This window comes from Pteropus vampyrus, unplaced genomic scaffold (genome assembly GCF_000151845.1).
Source record: "Pteropus vampyrus isolate Shadow unplaced genomic scaffold, Pvam_2.0 Scaffold11, whole genome shotgun sequence".
Taxonomy (NCBI): Eukaryota; Metazoa; Chordata; class Mammalia; order Chiroptera; family Pteropodidae; genus Pteropus; species Pteropus vampyrus.
In genome coordinates, this window is record NW_011888792.1 from 9,210,605 (window position 1) to 9,234,741 (window position 24,137).

General features: G+C 35.1%; 1 protein-coding gene across 1 annotated transcript in view; it reads left to right on the forward strand.

Moving 5' to 3' along the window:
- Nucleotides 1-24,137, forward strand: part of ADGRV1 (adhesion G protein-coupled receptor V1) — a 494,515-nt gene that overhangs the window by 213,602 nt on the left and 256,776 nt on the right. Inside the window, exons 85-86 of the mRNA XM_023522723.1 lie at nt 1,065-1,225; nt 7,945-8,045. Coding sequence (XP_023378491.1) covers nt 1,065-1,225; nt 7,945-8,045 — 262 coding nt within the window. The remainder of the gene's footprint in view (nt 1-1,064; nt 1,226-7,944; nt 8,046-24,137) is intronic.

The window sequence follows — 24,137 nt, forward strand, 5'->3', positions numbered from 1 at the left end:
AGGATGAGAGTGATTCTTTCTCGGAATCTCCTTGGCCTAAGGCCTCAAGTTACTGAGCAGTTCTATCACTCAAAGCTTAGACAATGCTGTAGAGTCAGGCAGTGCTGGCCCAGAGCATCTAGGGTCCAGGTCAGTCACTAGATTTTGTTTATTACTGACTTTCAGTCACATAAACTAAAATTCTAAATAGGTTTAACCCCTTAGTTGAGTAACCAACCAACTTTCTTCCAGTTACCAAAATTCTGGTTAGTCTCTTTCTTTCTTTGGAAAAATTAATTATCAGTTGAAATTCCTAATGCCTGATGACAGATCTTAAACCTAATACATAGATACTCTCTGTAATCCTCAATATATGATTAATAATAAAAGTTTCAAGCTTGAACCTGCAGTTAAGGTTAAGAAGTTGTATGTCCTTAGAGAAGTAAAGGAATCAAGAGACACTAAAAGGGAAGAGACTCAACAAATAGTCACTGAGGAATGCTCAGAAGGCTTGACATGTGATGCCATATTTGCTGTAATCATGACAACATTTTTGTCTTAAATTAGCTAGACCTCATAGAATGGAATACTTGAAAGAACCTTGGAAAACATTTATATACTATAACTGGCTCCAAAATCCAGAAAAAATGAGGGAGGAATTTTAGAAAAGCATATAAGTATTTATTTGTGTGGCTCAAAATACAAGGAATTATGAAAAATGAAGAAGGGTGAATACTACACATTATCATGGCTGTGCCAATCTTTTGGGATATTTCAGAGATAGAGAAGAGTGCCTTTGGTTGAAAACCTTGGCTGTGTTTACTTCAGATTAAGTGGTGACCGGTACCTCTCTGTTGAGAGGAGCAGCCTCTTCGCTGTGCTTTTGCAGGTTTAGAAAGTACTTAGGCTGCTTCTTAAAAGGTGCCTTGTGGGATCTGTTGTGTCATTTCTTGGACAACATGTTTCTTCTTGAAATTGTGGTCTGCTTAAGTATTCTTGAGTTCAGTAAGTTATTTTTTTAAAGCCATTTCAACACCTTAAGTATTGATGAAAAATGAGTAGTGACAATTATATTTTTGCCCTAGTTGGTTGTCTGACAGTCAGTTTTGCAAAGTGGTTGAGGACACTTCAGACTACGTGGAATGTGCCTGTTCGTACATGTCCGCGTATGCTGTCTACGCCCAGACCGACAACTTGTCTGCATACAATGAAGCTTTTTTCTCTTCTGGATTTATATGTATCTCAGGTCAGTTGCGATATTTTTGAGTCAATAATTTTAAATATTTATGAGAATGAAAGTCTGTTTTCCCATAGTCATTTTATACATGCAAGGTGCAAATATGCTATAATTCATCACACTAGGAGAAAATAAGCTTTCCTTAATTTATTCAACAGATATTTATGGTGGGCCAATTTTGTACTGAGGATATAGGAAAGAACAAGACACAGTTCTAATTCATAAGGGATATAAAACACAGTGTGGGATAGAAGCTGGAAAATAGAAAAAGATATACATAGTTCATAGTCTTATGATTTAGGGGGAAGCGTCTGAAGTAGAATGTCAGGATTGTGTGAGATAACATATACAAAGCAGTTTATATTTTTATTAAAAGAAAAACCACAAAAACTACCTCTTTGGTTTACTTGTATTCTACAGCCTAGGAGCTCTAAATATGCCCAACCACTGTGTTAAAAAATAGTCTTCTATTTCCACATCTAGGCTTTGTTTCTGGCAGGAATAGAAATTTCAATTGTATTAATGTCTGTCAAACTATTTACCTACAATTTCACTTTGAGTAACTATGGAATTATTTTCATTTGCTGTATTGATAATATGGTTGGAAGTCTTAATAATTTCTTATTCTTAATAACATTTTTCATAAGGATGACATTTCTTGCTTAATAGATTCTTCTAGGTTCTCATAGTTCCAAAACTGGAAGAAGACATCAAATATGACTTTAATGTTAATATATTTACAGAAATTTCATAGATTGGTGAAATAAAGACACAAAATAAAATGCTGAAATAAATCTAGATGTTATTTTATATATTTCCATGGAGACATAAATCCAAGTGCTACTGTGATCCACAAAAATATATCACTTGTTCTAAATAGTGAATATCAAAACAAAGAGTTTTAAAAATTGAAGACAGACCATTATCTTGATTTTATAGAAGACTAGCAGGACTATAAAATATTTCCTAAAAGAATTGTTAATAAATATATACTTTTGCAACTCACTCTAGCAAAGGCTTCATAGATTTGTTATTGTATTCTAGAATGAACACCTAAATATCAATGTCTACTTTTGCTCCTTTTTATTTTGAGTCATATTTGAAATTATAATTGACCCAAAACAATGTGGGAATTAGAGGCACTGACCCCGCCACACACACTTAGAAATCTATGTATAACTTTTGACTTTCTAAAAACTTAACTATAAATAGCCTGACCGGAAGCCTTGACTAATAATGTAAACAGTCAACACATATTTTGTATCTTGTAAGTATTATATACGATATTCTTACAATAAAGTAAGCTGGAGAAAAGAAAATGTTACTAAGAAAATCATAGGGAAGAGAAAATGCCCTTATAGTACTGTACTGTATTTATTAATACCATAAGATTGTGTTGTCTGTTTAGGCTCTGCAGTTCTTCTGCAAGTTTTTTCAAATTGTCACTTGAAAAAGTCTGCGTATAAGTGGACCCATGCAGTTCAAACATGTGTTGTTCAAGGGGTCAACTGTATTGTTTGTTTTTTTCTCTCTGCTTGTGACTTATTGCAACGTACATTGCCTGTTCTTTAGAAGAAGAGACATAAAGTCTGGACTTCTTCTGGTGCAGATGAATGTCCATCTCTGATGGGCTCTCAGGAACTAGAGAAGAGAATTTGATGAATCTTACATACACATTCTATAATATAGGTCAGGCTACACTGAATAGCCCTCTGAATTTGTAAGCAATCTGGCTAGCTCTTTTCATGAAATGTGGTAACATACAATTAGGCAGAAATTAAGCCTCTTTATTTACCTCAGGAAAAGTCACAATGTCTATTCCAATTCTAGTTCGCAGTTCTGGTTGCTGTACTAGAGCAGAACAACTAAAATAATCAGTATATGAAATGGGCTTACAGGCCACAAAGTTTAGTAATCCCCTGCTTGAAAAGCTGAAAGATCGGGGCATATACTTGTGACTTTTAAAATTGTAAACCAGCTTACCAAATTCTAAGAAACTGAACTAAGGGTATCCCAGGAAGCTAAAAAGATAGAAAGAAAAGTGAAACACAACCGTGTACATTAGTGTAACGTTATGGAACTCACCTCAAAGGTGACTTGGGAGAAGTACAACTTAGAATAACTTTAGATGATAATGCAAGATGATATAATTATTAAGGAACCTAAGCATAGTTTGAAGTACCTGTTACTATTTGGAGGATAATGTCAAAGAAGTTTACTCCGATTCTTATAACTCTATTGATGTTGTACTATCAAAGATAGGCTATTGGATTGGAATCATCCTGATTTTGGCTCTGAATACAGTTCAGAAATGGCCTTGTGATCTTAACGAGCCCTGGAACATTCCATAACCCATTTCAGTTTACTATCAATACATGAACTAGGTAGCGTTTGATGCTCTTGTAGGTGTCTCTTATGTTTGGAATGTTTTTAAGCTGAGATTAGAGATGGACATAACCTCACATTTCTTTTTTTTTTTTTTTTTTAATTTTGTCTTCTTATGGCGGAGAAGTATTTAACCCATTAGTCAAACTAAAGCTTTCCTTTTTAAATGGCTGATGGTTTATTTGCTTCATAGATTACTAAGGGATAAATGCCAACACAATGTCAAATTTACAGCAAGTAACAGGAAGTAATTGTCTATAAATTGCTACATAATAAGACTTACAGGACAAGTAAATAAATACAATTCAAAGTCCTTTGAAGCGTGCTTATTATTTTGTTCAAGGTTTATTAAGCTGCAAGAATATTTCAGTTGTACCTTTTATATTTTACAAGCTGAGATTTTGATTGTTTTCTTCAGAAAAACTTTATAACTTTATCAGATGCCACTCACTCTTTTCAAATAATTTTTTAAAATGAGAAATATTTTCTAAAATTTTGTGTCAAATTCTTCCAAAAATATCAAGGTCATATTCACTGTAATTACCGCCCTAAGATAGCCATTATAATTACGGGGAGGGTATATCAGAACAGCCTCATTGTGACTATCACAGGGGGAGTTATTCACAAGAATAAGAAAAGAATGTGTAAGAACCTTAAGAAAAAGTAGTTTGAAGGATAACTGTAGGTGATAAGTCAGAGAGCTTAGTTTTAATTCTGACATGGCATAAAAAATGTTGGATTTCTCTGGCTATGTACATATAGGTGTATAATATAGAATGAGGTGGGCTGCGAGTAACATATGACAACTCAAATATCTTAAATAAGCAGATTTAGTGCCAGGGTTGATTAATTCAGCACCTCAATGGCATCATCAGGAGCCCAGCCTCTTCTCATTTTTCTGTTTTGCTCACCTCAAAGATTTTATTTTATTTTTTTCAGCCTTGCCCCTATGTCGCCTTGAGCTGGCTGCAGCAGCTCTAAGTACTTATTTGCTTCCTGTTTTAAGAACAATGAAAACTTTCCTGAAAAATCTTCCAGAATGTTTTTCTGTACATTTCTCTGTCCAGAATTTTGTCCCATGACCTTCCATAAACCAGCCTCTGTCTGGGAGGAGACACAGATAGAAACAGAGAGACGAGCAGTGGGAGAGCAGCAAATAACTAGCTTTTTACGTATTGTGTCTCCATTGTCCAACACAGCCCTGACAGAGAGTAGTTTTTCAATAGCTATTTGTTAAATTAATAATAAATGAATACACAGTGTCAATCTGACATCCTCCAATATTGATGTATGCTGTGGCTATATGAGTTAAGTTCACACCTTCAAGTCCCAAACCATCTCATTTTAGCCGTTTTTAATAAAAATTCTTCTAAACTATAACATATTCTCTCTTGCTTTCTTGTCTAACTCTCCAGTGATTTTTCTATGGTGATTGTAGTGTTCTGTGCTGTCCAGTATGGTGCCACCAGCCACATCTGGTTATCGAGCCTGTGAAATGTGGCTGGGATGAGTGAAAAACTGAATTTTTAATTCTGTTTAAAGTTAATTTGATTTAAATTTAAAGTAGAATTTAAATTTCAAGTGACTACTCCGTTGAACCTCACAGGTTTCACACCCTGATCATCTAGAAGCAGGTCTCCTGGCAACTTCATCATTCTGGAATAAATCCCTTCCCCTACTGAATAGAACTTGTGTACTCTCAGGGGTTTCATATTGACTTTTATTCAACCTGGAAAACTTTTAGTAGCAATAACCAGGAGGCATCGTGCTGAGGGAAGAGTTGTAGGAACAGGAGAATCAATAGGGATGAGAAACAGAAAGTAGAAAAAGTGACAGTTACAGCCAGCATTAGGTGGGGAAATAGAAAACAACTAAGCTAACAAGTTAACAATGATTTAATAATGCAGTGATCGTTTGGTTTTGGTTAGATTTATTCGTAGAGAAGACAGATATAGACAGATAGAAAGACAGCTACAAAATTTATAAATATTTTAAAGAAATTTTCATCAGAAAAGTTTAATATTTGGCTCATGGAGGGATAAACTTAAGTAATTTGGAAAGTAGATTCCATTCTTAAGGAATGCTAAATAATAGAGAGGTTTATTGGATATGCATGTTCATATGCAAACATTACATATGTTTATACACATGGAAACATTCAAATATTGCATATAGAGATAAGAGGCTCTTTGGTCCAGTTTGATAATAGCAAAATAATCTGTTTTTTAAAGTTTTTCATATCTAAATTAAAAATTATTGATGGCTATCATTTTGTTAATGGTAATTTATCTTCCCTTTCACTTTCAAATCATATAGAAAAGTCATTTATGTTAGTGAACTTTAAGAAATGAATCATATTCCAATCTATTTGCTCTTTTTTAGAAAAAAATAGGAAAATTATTCAAGTAGCCAAAATCAATTTTTTTAAAAACTGTTTAGAGTGCAAAATTCTAGGTAATACCTAGAATTCTTCCTTTTTAAAAAATCTATTTAGAGTAATAACATTGCATATCCTGTGTTTACATATTTATATTAAGGAAATTTAAACCAAAACATTGTTACAATTTAAAAACCTGACTTTTAAGTTTAAATCATGTATGCTAAATACAACTATTCAATATCAGAGAAAGAAAATAAAAGATAAATACTTAGCATATAGTGCTGTAAAAACTTGGAAACTCAAATATTCATTTCTTTAAATTTCTTTAAATATCAGGCTTTCGAAACTTGGTAACTGAAGTATTTATTTCTTTAAATCTATTCAATATATAAACCAATAGGATGAGAAACAGAAATTTAAAATAGAATTTCAATTTTAAATGGCTATTACAGTTACAGGCTATAGACTCTAGACCACTTTCCTGTCATGGGCTTTGAATCCTGGACTGCACCAGGTATCACACTAGCATTTTAACTGAAGCTTAATATACTTAATTAAATATTCCTGAGTTGGTCATGTTTAACTGTACTAAAAATTTGCATATGAAATGGGAGTATGCTGGAATATTACCAAGTTAAAGGGAAAGGCTGTGACTAAAACAGTTGACTCGTGTTTCTCCTTTGCCCAGCACTAAATCCCCTGGCCTGATGTTGTTACCTTGCACCCCAGTAAACTTACAGCAGAGCAGATACTTGTGACAATGTAGCCTATAATGAAGAAAAAAACTTGCAAGGCCCTGCTTTTAAGTCGGTGTATCCCCCCCACCCCGCCACGCACACACAACTTAAACCTTGAATGTAAGCTAGCTTGATCATCATAGGAAATTCAAAGTGTGGCATTAGTTGGTTCAGAACATCAGCTTCGATTTTGTAGACGACCTGAGTAAAGGTGCAAAATCAGGCATGACTCTGTAGTTTCTGGATGCCCTGTGTACCTGTGTGGGTGGATTTTGGAGGCAGCCCCAGAATCTGCACACCTGACCCAGAACATCCCATGGCAGCCTTCCTAAAAATGATTACTCCAGATATCTTGCCAAATTTCTAGGTCAAAAGCCTTAACTAATGCAGAGTTTCACTTCCTATACAGATGTTTTTTTCTCTATTAAAACCTAAATATATTGAACGCTTTTTCTAAAAGGGGTTATGAGAGACATTTCTGTGCAAAAAAAGTAGACTCCTTGTGGGCTGAGGTTTAATCATCCCCTTGATGTAGTATAAATATGTAAATTCAATTAGATTTAAAGGAAATAAGAAGAATTTTTCTCACTCCACTTAGAAATGTAAATGTTTAAGTTAAAAGTTATCTAAGGGGGAAAGAACATATTTTGTTCCTGATTTTAGCACCCAGTAAGCATAAGGTTGTTTTTAAAATTCATATCACCACCGTTGTAATTATAGAACTAGTCTTAGTCGGTAAAAAGGAATAATTACTGAACCTGAGTTTTGGTAGTACCATTCACAATTTTATGCCTGAAAAATCCTGTTCAGCTCCCTAAATATATGTTTAGCCAAGCACTTTGTCTTAAAAAAATAGATTGGAATATGATTCTTTTCTTAAACAGTAAAACTAGTCTAATGGAAACATAGAACACCAAATGAAATTATTAATAAAATTAATGACAGTAGTAATGTGCTTAATTTGTGACTTTTTTAGTAGAGAAATGAATATGTAGATATTTGAAAATTAAAATTACCCTTTGGGCTTGAGTGATAAGTGTAAAGATTTTACATGTCATGCAAAATGGAGTAAATTAAAATTACGGTGTAATCATTCCCAGAGATACCGTGTTATGCAGCATAGGCAGGCTGCAGGCCTTATGTGCTTAACTGTCTCAAAGCTTTTCATGATGCTGCTGTTTGTTCATGGATGGTAAAACCACATGAGGACTTTTGTGTTCTTACAGGTCTCTGCCTGGCTGTTCTTTCCCATATCTTCTGTGCCAGGTATTCCATGTTTGCAGCTAAACTTCTGACTCACATGATGGCAGCCAGCTTAGGTACACAGGTAGGAGAGCCCTGGGATTTCTGACTTTTATGAGATGTTCATGTTTCTTCTATGATCCTTGAACTGAATGTGTAAGTAATATTTAAGTTCAAATGAGTTGAAATAGGCTTCTTTAGTTTTGTATGGAAGAAGATGGGGAAAGGAGAGTGGTAAAAGGAAATGAGAGTTATCGGGCCTAAAAAGTATATTTTCGTGAACTTTCTGCAGCAAAATACCTTAATATCATTGCTTACAAGAAAATAGCTACTTCTTATCACAAAGCATTATATTGTCAACTTATAGATGTTAAATATAATATTAATGTTTATATATGTATTTAAATTAGCACATTTTATTTAATTTTTTAAATAAAAATATACTCATTTTTGGAGGGCATTAAGATGATATATAGGTAAAACATCTAGATAATATATTTTGCTTCATTTAATATTAGAATATTCTTCTTTGAAAAATTGTTCAGGTGTCAATGGCAGAAGAAATAGTTTGAAAAACAGTCATTCATTAGCATGCAGTTTAAAGCATACAGTTTAAAGCACAGACTGCAGATGAAAAGATTAAATGCCTTTTCTGTCCATGAGATCCTCATAGTCAAGAACAGTAGATGTCCATACAAATAACTATAATTCAGTGTGATAAGTGTAAACATAGACTATTTGCAAACTACTCTGTGAATATAGATGAGGACTTAATTCATTTTTCTGCGAAGGTCAAGAAAGTCTTCATAGAGGAGGTGATATCTGATCTTGTACTAGAATAAAGTTCACACAGTTGGTTGATAAGAGGAAAAATGGGCATAAATGTAAAAACAAAGGGGAAAATGCATAATCCCTTCTACTTTAAGGCTGTAATTGCAGATCCAGACAGTAAGAATATACTATACAATGTTCTTATTGAGAGAACTGTATAACATTATTGTATAAAATAAAATTTCCTCTTTTCTGGGTGGGTGGGGGCACTTCTGGAGTGCAAAAAATGCTGGTGATTGGGTGTTGGTTACATGCATGTGTTCGATTTAGGTAAATTTATTGTGCTATACACACTTATGATTTGCACACTGTCTTTTAGAATGGAAATGGCATTTTATTGAACTCTAAACAGAATTTTGAAAAATAATTCTAGTAGAGGAGCTGAAAGATAAAATGGAAAATTGTCTGGAGCATTGGACTTCCATTGCCTTATCTTGTTCTAGGAGTGAAAATGACATATATAAATTTCATAACTGTATTTTTCGGGAATAATTAAGTGCTGGAGTCCAAGCAGAGGATCCCAGATTGCTTTTTTAAAGTACCTATGAACTATGGGAGATAACAGCTATTACCAAAGGCGGTGGGAGTGGGGGTGGGGGTTACATTGAATTTGACAAGGCTATTTATATTGCCGTGGTAACTCTCTTAGCTGTCTGATCTTGCCTTTGCTTCTTGTATGTAAGATCTTAGAAAACCTGCCTTCCATAATTAGAGTTTACTTGGCTGTTTTCACCACCCACTCTGGTGATTTTTTGGCAGCTGAATTTGTACAAGTCTTAATTATAGAACCATAGAATTACAGACAACTCTTCAGTGTCCTAGCAGACAAATTTGCTCATGTCTAGGGATGTTAAAGAAAGACTCAGGATTTATATGTTGGGGCGTTGCCTTCTGATTCACATTGTACTTTAATTTTAGAGAAAATGGTTAGTCAAATCCAAGTTTTTCAGTATATTTTTAAAATAGATGAAGCAAAGTAGCATAAAAAGTCCTATAATGTATGCATGACTTGCAACATGAAATAAAGTGAAAATAATTTCCATGGTTTATTTTTGGCAGGGAGAATTGATATATTGTTGATAGAAACTACTATTTCCTCAAAAACAGTTTACCTATCTACTTTGATTTTTAAAATACCCTCTAAATTAAAGAGAATAATCACCTCGCTTAAAACCCTTTAGCAAAGGCTTTTTAAAATTCTTAGACTCACCAAAAAAGAAATGAAGCTGACTACAGGAACTTGGGCCCACCCTTTCTGAATTTTAAAATTATGTTTATATCTCCAGTTATAGAATTTTGCCAAAAGGGGTATTCCAGTTCCAGCCACGAATCTCTCATTTGGGATCATTTATCGATGTTATGTTGACATCCTTAGATTTTAAGTTTCCTCTGGAGAAGTCTTCAAAAATACAGGTTTGCCTTGTGGTTCTTTGGCCGAGAGAGTGAAACTTCTCTAGCTGACCTTAGAGTGTACGAGTTGTGAATACTCTGCAGGCAGGTCTGCCAAGACCATTCAGTTCAAATCTTTATTGCTGACCTAGGACTAAGTTGAATGGCTTTTGTGGGAAAGGGAAGAATAAAAATGGGATAGTTCTGACTTCCTTTTGAAGCAGTAGTGAGGCAGTCAGAAGTCGGGAAAATGTGTTCCTCTGGCTCTATTTCTCTACTTCTAGAAATGTGTATATGTTATATATGTTGTAATTTATCACAAAACTTATTATACATATCTCCACAAGTGGAGGAAGGTAAATAAGAATCCAAAGATTATTTCCGCTTTAAAGGTCAAAAGCTCCACTTTAATCTGGTTTGTTATTCCAGCATCTTTGAGAATCTACTACCAGCAGGTGGCAGTAGAAGATTTTCTTTTTGCAAAACTGGTTTCAGGCTCCAGCAAAGATGAACTTAGAAAATTTAAGATGTTTTCACAGTACTTTCACTGGGCTAGAGAATATTCTTCTGCAGCCTAGAGACTACACATCTGAGAGTTCCTACCTTTCTCTTTTTATCCCCTTTGTTTAAAATCGAACTCATGAATTGGTAAGGCACTATAAGAAAGCTGTACGTCACTGGCTTGGGATAGATCTATCGATCATCATGTATAGTTAAATTCAGGGGCATAAAATTATTTTCATTACATTTATGCTGTTATAAGCTGTAAGTAATGTGTTTTTATAGAAAAGTGAGTTTATTGAAGTGTCACAGAAGTTTGAGATTAAATATATTTTTCAGCATTATTTATTCTAAAATAAAATAAATAATAATTTAATTATTTATTTTAAAAAGTAAAATAAATAATAATTTAATTATTTATTTTAAAAAGTAAAATAAATAATAATTTAATTATTTATTTTAAAAAGTAAAATAAATAATAATTTAATTATTTATTTTAAAAAGTAAAATAAATAAATATTTTATTTCTTCAGTGCTAAGTTAACATTTTTCATTTATCTGAGAGAAAATGCTTGAAAAGCAAGAAATTGTGAGGCCATTCACTTCAAATATGAAGTGAAAAACAGCAAACAGATTTTTATGGCATTGGGTGATGTTTCTCGGAAAAATATCTAATTATATCTTTGGAATTTTTATCTTAGAATCACATTGCCAATCCATGTGTGCCTGATAAGACTGGTAAACAACTAGGACAAAGGACAAGTTTGCAGTTCAGGGTTCTCAGTTCTAGGGGTTCTGTCAGGAAAAGCAATTCTCCAACTCTAAAAAAAGAACAAGTTTCCTCATAGAAAACATGATGCTAAGGTAGAACCGCATTTACTCTGATTAATAAACTTAACCAGAGGGAAATATTTGTTTCGTTTTGTTTTCACTGTTCTTTGTGTGGCTTAAGCACATTTTCTGAAACTGAAAACCAAATTTGTCCAGGAAAAAAGTATATGTAAAATGATTAAGTTTAACAGCCAGCCTATAAATTATCCAAATTCAGATGACATTGAGAAGATCTGAGAATCTGTGATACTTAAACATAAATTTTTGGTAGCCACTGGATGTGCAGGAGTTTTATCTACATAGGCTTTCTCTTCAAGAAGGGACAGGGAATTGCCTTAAAATTCAGAGAGCTGTTTTCTAGAATTTAGCAAAATTTGGGCTATTGGTGTATTGTCCAGTTTCCATATTCTGCAATATTTTGAGATTTCATTTTGCAATGTCATCTTGTTTCCCAGGTGGGATTCTGCTCAGATACTCCTGCCAATTAACTCCGCTTTAAAATGCAGGTTATATCATTCTAGCTGTGACTATCTCGCATCTTGGAGACTTTGAGAATCATTGACAGCATGTGATTGAAGCCAGAAAACACGTGTGACCTCCCAAATACTGGCTCCTTCTGGCTGCTGTGAGGCCTGGTTTCTGTCCCTGCAGCTTGCACTGTTTTGTTGAGACTGCCAGCTCAACAAAGTCATGGTGTGCGTAGGGTCAGAAAAATGTATCTAATAAGCATATTCTCATGGGTTGAAGCAGAGTAAGACCAAAATTGTAAAATTTTAATTGATCAGAACTTGTCATTAGTTGGAAGTTTTCGTTAATCACTTTTTAACCAGAGTATCCTTTATTGTTTCTGCTTTTGTTACTTTAAAAGTAATTAAGAGTTTAAGTACAGGGATCAAAATTGGTTCTTGCTTTGAGGATTAGGAGATTGAACAGCACAAAGAGTCATTTATTCAGTGGAACATTTATGATTATGTGTTAATGCAGATGTAAGTAGATTAGGAAAATGTTTCCTAAACTTTGAGGTAGGCCTCTTGTTGAGATTCGGATACAGAATCAGTAAGTCTGGGGTGGGTTTCCCCATCCCGCTTGTTCAGAAAGTGGCTTCACTGCATTGTGATGCAAGCACATCTCTGGTTGTACAGCTGTCACTGCTTGCTGTTATTCTTACTAAACCCACACTGTCAATCTGTTATCCTTACTACAAAAACTTAAGAAATTACATCGATTAAATTTTTACTTTCATTTAAATTGTCACTGCCTTTGAGATGGCTTCCTTCTGGTCCCCTGTCCCCCCACCCCTGACTCTGGGTTAATAAGAAAAGGAAATATCCTTAGACAAGTGAATTAATGTACAACCCAGAGTAGAGTCTAGGCTTTTATTTTGGTCTTACAGCATTTCACACTCTGCAGAACTTCTGTGTTGTTTTTAGACATAAACCACTAGAAAGAGTATAACTAGCCCCCAAACTCCTAATTTTTTCTTTCTTATAGAGAGTTGTGAGTGCCTCCACTTTAATAGTATTAAGTATGTAAGGCTTTTATTTATTTTTTGTATAAAATATTCTGAGGTATTTAATTGTATCTTTTTTTTATGTAGAGATTAATTTGGTGAATAAACATGAATAAAGAGCATTCTGCACACAGATATGAATATACATTTAAATTGAACTTATTAAATTATTTGACTCTTAGTTTGGATATGCTCATCAATGTGGCCAAAATAGTACCACATCCATCACTATGAATGCCCTTTCAGTTGTCCAGTAGTGAAATTAAAACAAAAAAGACACTAAGCAAACCCTATTTACCCCTGGTGAGGGCCAGCACTCGTCTGTGAACTCAGCTGCTTCCCACCTCATCAACCATATGCACAATTTTGAGATCAGCATGGATGAAATGTGTAAATCACAGTCTAAAACAGTAACCTGGGGATAAGAACCAACTGTTCTGTTACCAGAAGCTCTCTGTTTCTCCAGCACACGGCATAGCGCTGCGAGGCCACGGATGGGGGCTCTAGCTAGAAAAGGCTCCAAGAAACTACTCTGAACTGGTTGTTGAAGGATGTGTAAGATTCGAAAACTTAGAATGTGGCACATTCTGGACAGGGACAAGAACAAGAATAAAAGCATGACGAGCATAGTGGACCTGGGGAGTTCCACTTAGGTAAGGCCCGCAAATGCGCATGGAGAAATAGATAAGCCAACTGCAGGTGAGGCTGTTGCATATTGTCTGAGGACCTTAGGGCATCACCGATGGCGTGAGCCCCAAAGGGAATGACATGAAAGGAGTGTTTTTAAGGATTAATCTGTCAATTAAATGAAATTTAATTGATTAAATGAAAAATGGATTAAAGTAGATGAGAGGCTGAAATTAACAAGATTAGTTTAGAGAGGCAGGTGGGAAGCTCTTATCACCTGGTTATGGTGAGTTGTGAGCTTGAACAATGGGAGTGGCAATGGGAATTCAAATGAAGGAGTAAGCAGCTGATAAAAACACCCCGTTTTGCTTTATGAAAGTTTTGCAGTTTCACTTCTCTCTTTAAATCAGTGAAAAGACCACATTACAAATTACATTTTATTTAACAAGCATTAATAGTTATTAAGCATTATATGAGATAAGTATTACTATTATTTCTATTTTACAGATGAGGAAATCAAAGCACAAAGAGTTTACTTGCCCTAGGTCGCATAGTGGTAAGTGACAGAACTGGTTTTGAAGGCAGGCAGCAGCCAGGCCCTGGTTCTTGTCTTTAACCACAATGCCATACTGTCCCATAAATCAAGAACTAATGAGATTTCCTCTGTCACCAAAGGAGGTAGACAATTTTAAGGTGAATGCAAAACCTGTGGTTTTATTTGACTTAAATAGAAAAGGCCGAAATTTAAATGGAAGGGAGACAGACAGAAAAAAAAAAAAAGGACTAAGTCCAGTTACCTGCCCTAACCTTCACAAGAAAGAATGTGGCAGCCAGAAGAAGGATTCGAACCCAAGTCTGTCTGGCTCCAAAACCTGTGTTTAAAACACTGTGCTGTGTGGAATGAGAAGAATCATTAGAAGCAAATAATTAAAACATGGTTAAAGTTTCTGAGGCCAAGGAAGGAAAAAAAGCTTTCAAATGGAAGGATTTAGCGTCAGTGAAGAGATTGGTCCTCCTATTTGGCCAGAACAGGGACTCTGGAAACCTTGGAGAGAGACGACGAAACTTAGATGTCAAAGGTTAAGGAATAAATGGGTAGGGAGGAAATGGAAGAGGCTGTTTCATGCCACACGTGAGAAGGGGGAAGAGGGAGCACGGGAAGAGGGCAGAACTCTGGGACCGCTGGTCAAAAAAGCTTGCTGAAGGGAAGCTGGACCCTGGAGCTACCAGCTGCCACTGCCCAGAAGGTCAGGTCTCCTCATCTCTCACCGCACCACCCTCCATTGGTATTTTTCTTTTCTCAAAAGAGAACCTTCTACAGAAGTTTGATGAATAGGAATTAGTGAATTTTCCCTTGGTCCATTTATTTATTTATATTTTTTGATTGCTTTGAAAATTTTTATGCCTAAGGCAAGTAACACCCTGCTAGTGTGTCTAACCTAATCATGTTACATATAGAAGATCAGAGCTCTAGTTTGAGCTTTTCCCCCTCATTTCATGAATCTAAGTTTCTCTGATGACTTTACATTTTTGACATTATTGTTATTTTTGAATTTCATATGAACTTGTAATCAATCGTGAAATAAATTCATAACTAGTGATTATCAAATAACTTTATAATCCCTTGTGCAACCAAGGATATTAACATTATGCTATTCACAAGTATGTGCTTTGAGGAATTAAGGCAATAATGGTATTCAAAATGGAGTGAAACATGAATATTAAATTTCAGAAGAAATAATGTATTTTATTTTTGCTTTCTCAAGTATACATTTTCTTTACATAGCAAAAGTTTTAATTGTAAAATCTTTTAGTAATAAAATCCAGCTCCTTATTTCTTTCTTTATTTTTCACCAAGCGTTCAAAATTTAGCTCAACTATAGACTGTTCTTACTAAGCTGAAAATAAGTGGACTCTGAAGATACAAAAATAGTATCATGGTCACACTACTGGGAAATTCAAACTTTCCCAAGTGCTGAAGTAGCAAAGCAACAGAAAGAGTGAGTAATATTCTGAATGAGGCTGCAGTGACATTATCATGTTTGCAACATGGCTTTGTTACTAGGAAAATTTGTGAGGCAAATCCAGACTTTACCAGAAAATACCAGTTTGGAATCTTTTATTACAGCCTCAGAAACGTAAACTATCCTTGACTTTTTAAAGACTTCTTTTGATGTTTCTAACTAGGGAAAATCAGCATCTGAAAAACATTGTTTTTGTGCATATTTAATGATAGTTCTAAAGAACTTTATATAACGAATGTGGACTGTAGGGGGAAGAGTCCCAGTTTTGGAATTAGAAGGACAAATGGGCTAATACCCCTAAAATGCTTCGGAAAAATCATCAGAAAAATAATAAGAAAGCCTGCAATGCAAGTTGTTAAGCAAGTAATAGATCATGTTCAAAAATCTCTAAGTACAGGCCTGGAATATGAGGCAAAGGAGGAGGCAAGGGTGATTCTTGCTGCCACATGCATCGCAGAGGCCCTTTGGGTTCTGTTCTGAGTCAAATGCTCTCCTAAAGCTTTCCGGAGAACCGAGCCTAGGTTTCTCTTCTTCCACTTCCATGGAGCAAACAGCATGGTCTCTTGCAGACATTTTTTAAAACAACTTTGTTGAGATGTAATTCACACAACATACTTTTCATGCATATAAAGTGTATAATTCAGTGGCTTTTAGGATATACACAGAGTTTTGTACCAATCACCACAATCAACTTTATTTTTTCTAGCTTTATTGAGGTGTACTACTGTACTAATCATGTTATCAGGCCTCTCCTCAAACTTCTTTTTAGCTCTCTGACATCATGCTGCCTTTTGTGAATCTTTGCAATGAATGGCCCTTACAAAATTGGTTTTTACATTTCAATATACATCTATAAGTCCCAAGAAGTTGTGTCTTTGAGTTTTAGATGCTTGCTCTACCAACAGAATGTCTTATATTTAGTTGCCTATCTGCCTAGCTGAGCTTTAAGTTCCTGAGCAAAGAGACTCAGATACTAATCCACAGGTATATGAGGGCCAAAATAACACAGTTATAAAAGTAGAGCAGCCTTTCTTATAGCTTGTTAGTTGTGTGCAGTCTAGAACCACCTTTCTGGCAGAGCCTCATCTGGATCTCAGCTTCCAGCAACATATACTCTGTGTTCTGCCAGGGATGGGAAGGAACATGGTTTCAGGCACTCTGCTTTGGTTATAAGGGTGAATGTTATTGCCAAATTGAAATATTTACATGTCACATAACAACTAAGTGTATTTTGTGGCCAGATTTTATCTGCAGAAGGTGGCATGTGCAAATAACTTTATGGGATTTAGTGTGGAAACCGAAATTCCACAGCAACCCCAGATCTCCTCTCTAAGCCCCACCCCATCTCAATTAATGCCCTCACCCCTTCTGGAATACAGAAATCAAAGTTAAATTAATCAACTCTAAGTTCATATTCTCAGTTTTTGCATATTTTAAAACTTTTTAGTATAGACTTCTTTTTAAAAATATGGATAGAGTTAACCATTTTGGGGAATTAAATGCATTTTATCTCTTTGCTTCTGGAATATATCCCAGTTGTGTCCCATTCTCTCAATCTTTACTGTTGTTATGCTGTCTAAGCCATCCGCCTTCTGGACTAGCCTCCAAACTAGTCCCCGTGGTTTTACTCTGGCCTCTTTCTTTATAATCTGTTTTCATCTCAGCAGCCGGAACAGACCTTTTACAGACTAAATCAACTCAAGTCATTCTCCCACCTAAAACCCTTCCGTGACTTCCTATTCTAGATAAAAGAGGAACTTCCAAGCTCCATCCAACAAACCTTGAAGATCATCCCTGCCTACTCTCATCTCACTGCCTGCTCTCTCCACCCATTCACCCAGCACCAGCCACAGTGGACACTTTTCAGTTTCTTAAACCGCCCGCCTCCTTCTTGTCCTGGGTCCTGAGTTCTAGTTAATCCCTAAGCCTGAGAAGTTTTGCACAGTGTTTTGCTCATTCATGTATTCATTCATCCATCCTTCATTCACACTCAGCTCAATTTATCACCTCAGAATGGCCACTCTGAATAGCACCCCCATCCTATAATATCACATCGCTGTTATGTTTACTTTATAACATAATTGACATCTGAATTCTCTTGTTCATATATTATATTTTTTCCCTTTCCTCAGTCTTTACTTCCCATCTCTTAGAATGTAAACTCAGTAAGATCAGGAATCTTGTTTATTGCTATGTTTTCCAGCACCCATTAAAGCTTTTTGGCACATACTAGATTTTCAATACAGACTGGTTAAAATAATGAGAAAAACAATGAGGTGAAAGGAAATTGTAGGCTCCTAAAGAACATTCTTCAGCAATTTAAAACTAACCTGTCATCATTTTCTCATGAAAACAAGCTATTCTATTCTATTCTTCCTCCACTCTCAACTCCTTAAAGAAAAATCAGAATTAAAAAAATATATTATTCATAATAAAAATTGTCATGTGATAGTGTTCTGCAACTTATAAACAAATTATAAATCTTGTTTTATAATTTAAATGTGTTCAGTTCAGAGTTAGTTTTTCCAGAAAAACAGTTACAAAGAGAAGTTAAGAATTCAAGCCAGCCATGAAAGCCCATTTATCTCTTAATCTGGTTATTTGGGTCCTAATTGTACTGTGTAATTTTTCTTCATGTTAAAACACATTCTGACTTCTGATTGGGAACTTCAAAAGAACCCTTGCTGTTCCCTCAGCCTCTGATACCTGGCTCTCCTCCTCCAAAGGGCCACAGAAACAGACAAGAGCTCAAGGATTGTGGTTGGGTGGGAAGAGGTGAGATGGAAGAGGAGGGGAGAGGCTGACTTCTGGCAACCAGCTTCCTGAGTTTGGGTCAGTGCTTTACAAGTGAGTTGGATAGCAAATGTGAAGGTTTCTGAAGCTTATGGGCATAGTCTGGGCATAGAGATTTGCCTCTTAAAGCAGCTTTATTAACTTCTTATTGAGAAGCAAGGTTAAAGATGAGAGAACAATCATTGGAATATACAAAAAGAGTTTTCTTAAGTTAGGCCTTTCTATATTCCGTAGGAATAACATTTTGTGCTAAGACTGAGTGTAGACACTTAGGATAGATAACTAATTTTAACAGCTAATTCTAATAGTTAACTGTTAAATGTCTGTAGTGCCTAAGTAATTAATATGGCCATTAAAATAAGGATGTAAGTAACAAGGTTGTCATATTGATAGTATGTTAGCATTAGGGCTGTAATGAAATATCCCAACATACTGCAATATATCTACATATAATGAGCAATTCTGTCATGTGTAAGTCATGTTTATAATTATGATTAAATCATTGTTAATTTCTGGGTTTATTATATCCAATACCACACCTTTTAACCTCTGAGTATCTAAAAGCACTCATTACAATGCCTGCTATTTTGAAAACAAGCGAGTTAACGAAATACAGCAATCACAAAACCCTATCCCCCCTCCAGTTTTTCTTTTTTTAATTGAGATATCCGCATTTAAGGAGTATATTTTTGTAACTTGGAAATCTTGAGATAAAAAGTGAGAGTGTTGGTTAATTTTCTTTGCTTCTTTGAATCTACCTAGAGAAATATTCAATAAATATTTGTTTTAGATGGATGATATAAGCATGTTAAATTATATAAATAGAGGTGTGTAGGTATTGCTTACACAGTTTCTTCACTCCACAGAGGTACAAAGGCCAAAGAAGTCTAAGAGATTAATTAACCCCAGGAAGTCAGAGTAGCTAGACTGCCACTGTTTTAACTCAGGTCATGGTCATCGTTACTGTTAACTCAGTAGGTACTTGTGAGACCCCATAAAAAATGAGCTTATATTACACAAACACTACACAGTTGAACAACCTTCAACTCTGTGGATTAGGGATTGCTGTTTTAAAAATGTTTGTCAGAGTTAATTATTGAAGACTTGTGTGTGAATATAGAAAAGTGAGATGAGGACAAGTGAGTCTGTTTTCTACTTCCTGTTTTCAGCCTTAATCAGAACAACAGAAAAATCTGTTTATTCTCTAGGTAACAAAAAAAAAAAAAAAGACCTTTTCCAAAATTTTTGTGGAAGTCCAGTTTAAATTTATCTCCTCGTTGTTCCCATTCTGCAGATGTTTAGTGTCATATGTGTCAGGCTCTTTGCTAGGAACTGCAGAAAAAGATAAATAGGACACTGTTTAAATGCTATAGCAATGTAGAGTTTACTAGGAAGGAGATAAATATGTAAATAAGTGAATGCAATAGAGCGTTAGAGGCATTATAATAGTCTGTATAGCACACAGTGGGAACAAAATAAAGGAGTTATTAATTATATCTAGGGTGAGGGGCGGGGTCAGGAAAATCTTTATATAGATGAGGATGTTTAAGCTGTCTTGAAAGAAGAGAAGTCTTTACCAGGTAGAATCTATGTGTAATTAAAACACAGACGTTAGTAAAGGCAGAGGAATGGGCTGCGTCTGGCAGGATTAGTGATGAAAAAGGCTTGCTCTGAATTGGACTATAGTCTGTTTATTTTGCAAGGCTTCAGGGATGGTTTAACTGGTTAAGGGTTGATGGTGAGGAAAGAATTACTTCTGCCACAGACCTGGAAGAGAGAGAGTGTAGTCACCAGACCTGAGCAGACTGATGTTTGGGAAAGTAACAGGAAACCAGAATTTCTTATAGGTTTTTCTAGGATAAGAATTTGGGTGCCAAAGATACATTTTTATGTCTCAGCATTTTTTCTTAGAAATGTATTAAATAGTCTAATCTAAAAAAGCCAATGTATCTAATTCTATACTACTCATAAAAAGTCAGAAGTCTCTATTCTGTAAGGTGTCAGTAGAGTATCAGATTTTTTTGGAGGGGGTCTTATTGATGCATGAGGTGATAATACCTCTTAGAAATTGAGGCATTCATTATGCACTAAGATAAATCTATGTCATATTTTAAAGAATAATTCCTCCAAATAATTCCAGTGAACTTTTTGTTGTTAGTTCAAATGAAAAATAGGAAAAAGCTAATAGGTATGAACTGTGTTTTTCGATGTTACTTCAGATGCATTCCACTGTAATTATATGTTAAAGACCCATAAAAACATACATCAGTATAGCTTTATATATCGCAATATTTAAACTTTTATTAAAATATTAGTATAACACTCCATTTTTATATGCCCATTATGTAAGCCTTAGGGACAAAATTCAGGAAAAAAAAACAATGAAATTATAATAGCGAACTGTATAACTGTAGGAAATATATCCTGTATATTTTCTATAATATTACACTTTGTGAATTTACTGTTGAATTCATATTCTTGAAATAAAGATAGAATTCAGAGCATAGAGAAATAACAGCAAAAATACCACAGGAAAGTATGTGTATTGTTTAAAATCCAGCATGTGTAACTCTTTTCTAAGTTATTAATAGGCTTGAGAACAACAATATAAGCAATTTTTCCTAAATAGAAAGCAAGTCTGAAAAGAATAGACTTCCGTCAGAAGTGGCTGCTGTTAAGGAGAAGGGAAGCTGAATTCAAACAGTTTTGTGAGAAAATTAAAAAGAGGAAGCAATTCAGCTGCACGATCAGTCCCTGAGATTGGATTTTACTCTTTTTGGAGTTTCCAAGTTACGTGTAATGTACACCACCTAATCCTTGGAGGCCTCTCTTCCAGCTGATGTCTGCGTCAGTGTGGCCTTGTGAGAGGAAGCAACTTGAAGGAAAGATTGTTTACCTCTTTGGTTTATCGTGGAATTAGAGGGCCAACGCAAGTGGTTTAGAACTCCACTGGAATGCTGTTTTCGTTTAAATTTAAAACAGATTGTGATTTTCAAGAGTTACTTAGCATATATGCCTAAGTGTTCAGTAGGACCTCATTCCAAAGGTTCGGTACCTTCTTACCATTTCTTTGGGGGATAGTATGAAGTCAGAGACACACTTTTAATAAATGAAGTCATTTATAAATTCTCGGTGAGATTCAACAGTCATTTACAGTCATTTATAAATTCTCTGTGAGATTCAACAAATAGTCAAACTGACTAACAAACCCTGAAGCAGTCGCAATCATGTCATCAAGAAGGTTATAATTCTAAGGAATGCTGGGGATCTTTGTTATAGATATGAAACAGGAGAAAACAAGGGGAGTATGAAATCGGCTACATAAATGTAGTGTGGTCGTCACACATTCTTTGTCGTTGCACATTTACACTTTTTCCCACTTACAGATTTTAATTTACTTGAGGGTAAGGACTCTAACCACATTTGTTTGTTAAATCTTCATCTGCGAACAGATGGGAACAAATGGGATGAGAAACCTTTGACCAGCTGCATGTGAGTAATTCTTTCCCTAGTACAAGCCTACTTCAGCTCTCAAGTGGCTTGGAAAGGTGTAGAAATAAGGTCACAGATTAAGACATATTTGAAACAGGGTTTTTGGTTCCTGTTCTCCCAGTCTGTAAGCAGGAGGAAGGGAAAGGAGCCAGCAAAAGTGCGGTGAGGAACGCAGCTTCACGCTCATGGTTTCCTACACAGGCGTGGAACCCAAGATTTTCTCCTTCCACCATCTTTCCAGAAATTGTTATTGTGATTCTCAAGAAAGATAGTCCCTTATACTCACAAGTAAACCCACTTAACATATACATTTGAAAAACGATTCTCGTGCACATTTTTGAAAACAAGAATGCCAGTAAACGAGATGAGTATAAATTTGAACAGAGATTTGAAAAGAACAAGCAATTTTCCTTCAGCGAAGCAAATTAGGAATGACTATGGGAGTAAAACACAAGATATTTTGTTTACTTAGGTTTTTAAACTTTTTTTTTTTTTACTTTTAAAATGTGTGATAGTTATTTTGTCTATGGAAGCATTGATTCCCCTCATCAAAGGAGGAAACAAAGAATGGCCTTTCTTTGCCTCCTTCACAGGTTTAGCCTTGTTTCTTAAAATTTCAATTTTCTTTCTTATTGTGCTGCTTTAATTTGATTTTATCCCTTCATTTTTCCAAATGGTAAGTGGCACATATTTAAATTTTTAATTCAATTAAAATAATTCATTTCAGAAGCCATTTTGTTTTTTTCATTTTATTTATATAATTTTTAGAGAAGTAATGGTATTGTTAATGATATTCTTTTTGAGGTCTTGTTATAATCCAGAGACTTTAAGGATACTACTTTTATTTTATTCTTACAGTATTGCTGTCAGGAGGGATTGTTGTCTTCATTTTATACCTGAGTAAACTGAGTCTCACAGAATATAATTCAATCTGCCCAAGAAACCGTAACTGTGAAGCAGGACTCAGGTCTGAGTCCATGTGTCTTTGATTTTCTTTTATCCATTAAACTACCCACAAATGTGTATATGCACATGGATATCACACATACATGAACTTGTGTCATACATAGCAATACTTTTTCTTTTTCCTGGAAATTACTGAAGGCTTTAGTCAGATATATGAAATTTGAACAACCAGAGTTAGAGGGTGCCTTTCGGTCATTTTGAGCAAAGAAAACAATATCAGTGATACCTTGGGTTTAGGAAAATACAGGACACGTTTTTTAAAACCCTAGACATTGTGATCGACATGCATCAATGATAGTATTCTGGGAAAATCTTGGAAAGGCAGTTTCAAATTAGTTATGGGAGACCTTGAAAGCTCGATTTAGAAGTTGAGGATTTACTTTTTAGACATTGGAAGGTTTTTATCAGAGAAGTGATATAATTGGAAGGTCTATCCTAGAGCCGCCTCTCAGTTTAGCGTCTCTCAACATTATGAAAGTACTAATTCACATGGTTTGGTAACTTATAACAACAGCGACAATCATCCTAATGTCAGTTTTCTGGAAAATATTGTTAATGTGTTAAGATGTGATAATAATCTTAAATTCCCCATTCCTTATTAGTCTCCTACCCTTATAAACTTGCATTGTAAAGTGGGCAGATTGTATCAGTGACCTTTTCTGATCAGTGACTGCTCTTGAGACCCCATGGTTCTTTCTGACTAATTTAGAGTTCTGGCATCTACGACTTTCCCTCTTAAAGTCTCTCTGCTCATTGATGCATCCTTTTCTTCATAGCTGTCCAGTGTTTTGGGCTGCTTTTTAACAAAATCACACTCTGAAGGTGAATACTAATGTGAAGAGCTTTGTTGTGCATCTCATCCTTAGCTGATAATTGATGGAATACTTTGTATTCCTTGGATCCTACCTCAGTATGTTGCCAATAAACTGCTGGATTCCACCTGTTCAATTTTTAAAAAGAAATTAAATGATGCATTTGAGGAAAAGGTCACATTTGCTCATTATTTCTGGCTTAATCAAATTAAGGGGAAAGAATAAAAAAGCATTATGATCAGAACACCTGTAACCCGTGTTGCCGGAAATTATGACCCTGTTACTTTGTTATTTGTGTGTGTGTGTGTGTGTGTGTGTGTGTGTGTGTGTGTGTGTGTGACAAAGGGATCTAATTATTGGGCTGTTAATAATGTTATTTAAGTACTCATTAAATGTGCTAC